This window comes from Grammomys surdaster, unplaced genomic scaffold (assembly GCF_004785775.1).
Source record: "Grammomys surdaster isolate TR1022 unplaced genomic scaffold, NIH_TR_1.0 804, whole genome shotgun sequence".
Taxonomy (NCBI): domain Eukaryota; kingdom Metazoa; phylum Chordata; class Mammalia; order Rodentia; family Muridae; genus Grammomys; species Grammomys surdaster.
Genome location: NW_021605223.1, coordinates 184,103 through 189,146, shown reverse-complemented (window position 1 = coordinate 189,146; position 5,044 = coordinate 184,103). Strand labels below are relative to the sequence as shown.

Sequence of the window (5,044 nt, the reverse complement as noted above, 5' to 3'; positions counted from 1 at the left end):
CCTCCCTCTACCTCTCCATTGTCCAATCTCTCTCCGTCTCTCTCTCTCTCTCTCTCTCTCTCTCTCTCTCTCTCTCTCTGTGTGTGTGTGTGTGTGTGTGTGTGTGTGTGTGTTCTCATATAGCCCAGACTGACCTCCAATCTACTATGTAGGGGAGGCTGTCCTTGAACTCAGAATCTACCGCCCAAGCGCTGGAATCACAGGTGTGAGCCACCGGGCCTAGAAATCAGGGCCTGCCTCCCACTGCCCCTTTCCTCCTGTTCCAGCCAGTGTTAGCCAAGTTAATAGCCACCTCACCCTACCCTCATGCCCCAGAGCACATGGGACACCTTAGGGGTACACAACAGAATGACTAAGGAAGGAAAGGTTGGCCAGCAGCCTGTTAGAGTGCTCTCCGGGCTGTAGTGAGCAGACCAGAGCCTTAGATGTTCAAGTTGTTCATTTAGGACTTTGTCTTAGGGTGATGGGGACCACAGAGGGTTTCTCTTTTTGATTTAGGGTGGTTTTGTTTGTTTTTGTCTTGTTTGGGGTTTCATGAAAACTTGCTATCTAGGCGAGGATGGCCTTGGCCTTTAATCCTTCTGCCTCCAGCTGCTGTTGGTTTGCTGGCTGTTTGCCGCCATGCTAGGTATATTTGGTGTTGAGGAACCCAGGGTTTCAAGCATGCTAGACAAGCCCTCTCTACCCTCAGATCTACATTCTCATCCCACAGCGGGGCTTTGAGCAAGTCTGTTAGGAGAGAGACTTGTGGGGGCCTTCAGGGCCTATAGTGGCTCTCAGTGTGTCTGGGGTTGGGGGGGGGTCTCTGCTCCCTGAGGCCCCGCCCTCTGATGTCACTATCTCAATATTACACGGAGCCCAGCTGACCAATGGGCTGAGGTTCACTGTTATAATGGGTCCTAGCAACAAGTTGTGATCTTGGGCTAACCCGGGGAGGAGACCCCACCAGCTGGGAGAGTGTGAGGGGAGAGGGAGAACCTGCTGGGCGGGTGAGTCCCTGAGGGGCCAGGCTCTCCAGCTGGGCCCTGCGGGTCAGTGCACAGAGACCCAGGCTTCCGAAAAGTCCCCATCTTGACCCGCCACCTCTTACTGTTCTGCCTCTAGCTTCTGGGACCTGTCCCAGGTCACATCTGAGGTAGGTTAGGGACAGGGCCTGGGAAGGGGTAGCTGGGGCTGGGGATACAGGAGGACCAAAGGGAAGAGGGGAGTGGGGGGGGGGGGGTGAGAGGTAAAAGAGTCAAGGGACCTGGACTAAAGTCCTGACTGTCTCTGAGTAGGGAGATAGCTTGTGTTGTCTGAGCCTAGGTTCCTCTCCCTACCAGATGAAGTGGGACCCTAATTCTAAGGATGTCTCTCTGTAAGCAAGAGATTTCATTGTTTATTTGGAGGGGTTTTGGGGGGGGGAGGGAGGAGAGTTGCTTGTTTGAGACAGGGGCCTCACTCTGTAGCCCAGGCTGGCCTTGGACTCATGGTGATTTCCCTGACTCAGCCTCCTAAGTGCTAAGGTTACAGGTACGTACCACCACGTCTGGGTGAGGTGATAGCCCACAGGGTGCGTGATTGGGAACCTCTGAAACCCCAGGGTGACAATGAGGGACATCATCAGGGAGGTGTCAGGAGATCTGAGGAGTAACAGGTTCCAGGAGACGCTAGTGGGTCCAGCAAAGCCAGCCAAGGCCAGGCTGGGGGCCGAGGTGAAGCAGTGGAAGCCTGCAGGCTGAATTAAGAATGTCTTCACTGTTGACATGGGGGGACATGGTAACACAAACAGGCCTAATATGGGCCCAAGAGACCTTTGAGGGCGGTTCAGAGGAAAGTAGTCAGGGCTCAGGAGGACAGAGGTCAAAGTCACAGCCTAGCCAGGCAAGGGGTCACTCTTGTAATCCCAGTACTCAGGAGATTTGAGGTGAGAGCTCCTGTGAGTTAGAGGCCAGCCTGGGCTACATAGCCAGACTCTGCCTTTAAACAGTCATAAGCCACAGATATTAATCACAACACGGGATGCTATCAAAACTCCTGCTGTATGCCTGGCATTCTTTTGCTAAAGTTTACTAACGGGAGACTCATTGGAGTTGCTCAGTCTCAGGGGATAGTCTGCCGTGAGGACGATCACAGCCACATCTCACAGATGAGGAAAGCCAGTATGTGGCAGAGGGTGACTGTCACCTCACACTGGCTCTCAGTGACCACAGCTTGGCCTGAGCCATGGGCCAGGCTCTGCTACCCAGTATGGGAGACCTGACCACAGTAAGACTGGATGGCTCTGGTTCAAATATTTAGAAGACTGAGGTGGGCTTGGTGGCTCATGCCCATGATGCCAGCACTCAGAGGGACCACTGTGATTCTAGGACAGCCTGGGCTACAAAGTAAGTTTTGGGATAGCCTGGGCTACACAGTGAGATCCTGTCTCCACTCAGATACTATAAGGACTCATCAGGTTTCATCTCAGCAGGCCAGCCTCACTCCTGGGCAAAGGGCACACATCCCTCACAAAGTTCTTTGTCTTAGTAGGCTGTTTGGTTATTAGGGCCCCAGGTCTCATAGCAAGACAGTGGCCTAGGTGGAAAGTGAATCTGGGCCTTCGATATTTCAAAGTTCCTTAACTCATATGAAATGTACCTGAGTTCTTGTTTTGAGACAAGGTTGCGTGTAGCCCAGGAGAGCCTTGAAGTCTCCTTATATGGCTGAGCATACCCTTCAAACGATCCTCCTACCTCCAGTTCCCAGCTGTAGGAATTCAGGCGTGAGTCACCACACCTGGTTTCTTACTGTGGTGGTTGTTTTTGAGACAGAGTCTCACTATGAAGCCCTGGCTAGCCCAAAACTCACTGTTCCAGCCTAGGCTGGCCTTCAACTCCTATAGATCTGTCTGTCTCAGCCTCTCAGTCCTGAGATTAAAACTATGTGCCACCACACCTGGGCATTGTTGTGAGACAGAGTCTCACTGTCCTGGGGTTCATGGTGACCCTCCAGTCTCAGGCTCCCCAGTGCTGGATTGCAGGTGAGAGCCAGAGTCCCCCAGTCTTTGAGGAAGAGAGCTGGTAAGGGTCTAGTGAGTCCTTACACCTCCTCCGTGTCTGTTCAAGAGCCTGATCTATGAATGTCTCCTTTCTCCCCTGCAGCCACTGAGGAGTCACATCCTGTGACTGTCCCCTATCTTCCTACCCAGCTCTGAACCATGGCGACTTCCAGGTTGCCCGCGGTGCCTGAGGAGGAGACCACCATCCTCATGGCCAAGGAAGAGCTGGAGGCCCTGCGCACCGCCTTTGAGTCTGGCGACATCCCTCAGGCCGCCTCTCGCCTCCGAGAGCTGCTGGCTAACTCGGAGACCTCCCGGCTGGAAGTGGGCGTCACGGGCGAGTCGGGAGCCGGCAAGTCCTCCCTCATCAATGCCCTGCGCGGCCTGGGGGCCGAGGATCCTGGCGCAGCTCTCACTGGGGTCGTGGAGACCACCATGCAGCCTTCGCCCTACCCACACCCGCAGTTTCCCGATGTGACCCTGTGGGATCTGCCGGGGGCCGGTTCTCCAGGCTGCTCAGCAGACAAGTATCTGAAGCAGGTGGATTTCGGCCGCTATGACTTCTTCTTGCTCGTCTCCCCCCGCCGCTGTGGCGCCGTGGAGACCCGCCTGGCTTCCGAGATCCTGCGCCAGGGGAAGAAGTTTTACTTTGTGCGCACCAAGGTGGATGAGGATCTGGCGGCCACCCGCAGCCAGAGGCCCTCGGGCTTCAGCGAGGCCGTCGTCCTCCAGGAGATCCGGGATCACTGCGCGGAGCGGCTGAGGGCAGCGGGCCTGAATGATCCCCGCATCTTCCTGGTGTCCAACCTGTCGCCAACCCGCTATGACTTCCCGATGCTCATGACCACCTGGGAGCACGACCTGCCCGCCCACCGTCGCCACGCCGGCCTGCTGTCCCTGCCTGACATCTCGCTGGAGGCTCTGCAAAAGAAGAAGGACATGCTACAAGAGCAGGTGCTTAAGACTGCCTTGGTGTCCGGTGTCATCCAGGCCCTGCCGGTCCCGGGACTGGCATCCGCCTACGACGATGCCTTGCTTATCCGCTCACTGCGGGGCTACCATCGCAGCTTCGGCCTAGACGACGATTCGCTGGCCAAGCTGGCCGAGCAGGTGGGCAAGCAGGCAGGGGACCTGCGCTCCGTCATCCGCTCCCCTCTGGCCAACGAGGTCTCACCAGAGACTGTCCTGAGACTCTACTCACAGTCCTCGGATGGTGCTATGCGGGTGGCCCGTGCCTTCGAGAGGGGCATCCCTGTGTTCGGCACGCTGGTGGCCGGGGGTATCAGCTTCGGCACGGTCTACACCATGCTCCAGGGCTGTCTCAATGAGATGGCTGAGGACGCCCAACGCGTCCGCATCAAGGCCCTGGAGGAAGACGAGCCCCAGGCTGATCTGAGCTTGGAGGCGGCTGGTGACAATGTAGTGGAAAAGCGGAGTGCTGGGGAAGGAACCAGCGAGGAAGCCCCGCTGTCCACCCGCAGGAAGCTTGGCCTCCTCCTCAAGTACATTCTTGACAGCTGGAAGAGACGCGACTTGTCAGAAGACAAATAAAAGCGCAGCCCTGCCCCTGCCCCTCCTCCCCACCTCCGCCTCATCCACCAGCCGAGCCCTTTTAACAAAACCAACATCAGCCAAACAGAGCTACTGTGATCAAACCGAGAGAGCTGCAGTTGTTGCGCGTGCTGTGGGGCAGGGAGACAAGTGTCTGCCAGGGTGGGTGTGGGAGTAGACGGGGGTGACAGAGGGACACAGACAGGCCGGGGTCTAGGGGGTAAACACTGAACGTGGTAACACCTGACCCCGAGGAGAGGGAGGCTGAGGAGTTGGTGGAGGGGGTGCCCAGGGCTCCTCAGTGTGTCTCTTCCTGCTCCCCATGAGGTGAAGGTGAGAACTGTCAGTTGCCCAAAAGGCCGTGTGTGTGTGCGCGTGTGCGTGTGCGTGTGCGTGTGTGTGTGACAGAGACAGAGACAGGAGAGAAAGAGAGAGAGAGAGAGAGGGGAGAGAGAGAGAGAGAGAGAAAGACAG

At 56.6% G+C, this 5,044-nt stretch overlaps 1 protein-coding gene across 2 annotated transcripts; it reads left to right on the top strand.

Moving 5' to 3' along the window:
* Positions 1-537: 537 nt before the first annotated feature.
* On the top strand, positions 538-4,655 carry Irgc (immunity related GTPase cinema). 2 transcript variants are annotated; one of them, XM_028782580.1, is made up of 2 exons: positions 538-628; positions 3,123-4,648. In XM_028782580.1, the coding sequence occupies exon 2, from the start codon at positions 3,179-3,181 to the stop codon at positions 4,568-4,570; it is 1,392 nt and encodes a 463-aa protein (XP_028638413.1). In that variant the 5' UTR covers positions 538-628; positions 3,123-3,178; the 3' UTR covers positions 4,571-4,648. The 2 variants fall into 2 exon arrangements, with proteins under 2 accessions (XP_028638413.1, XP_028638412.1); XM_028782579.1 differs by lacking the exon at positions 538-628 and adding an exon at positions 921-1,135 and having other exon boundaries at positions 3,123-4,655.
* Positions 4,656-5,044: the final 389 nt, after the last annotated feature.

What these genes read in the sequence shown, in the direction of transcription:
- Irgc (XM_028782579.1), top strand. Translation starts at nt 3,179, where the DNA reads ATGGCGACTTCCAGGTTGCCCGCGGTGCCTGAGGAGGAGACCACCATC.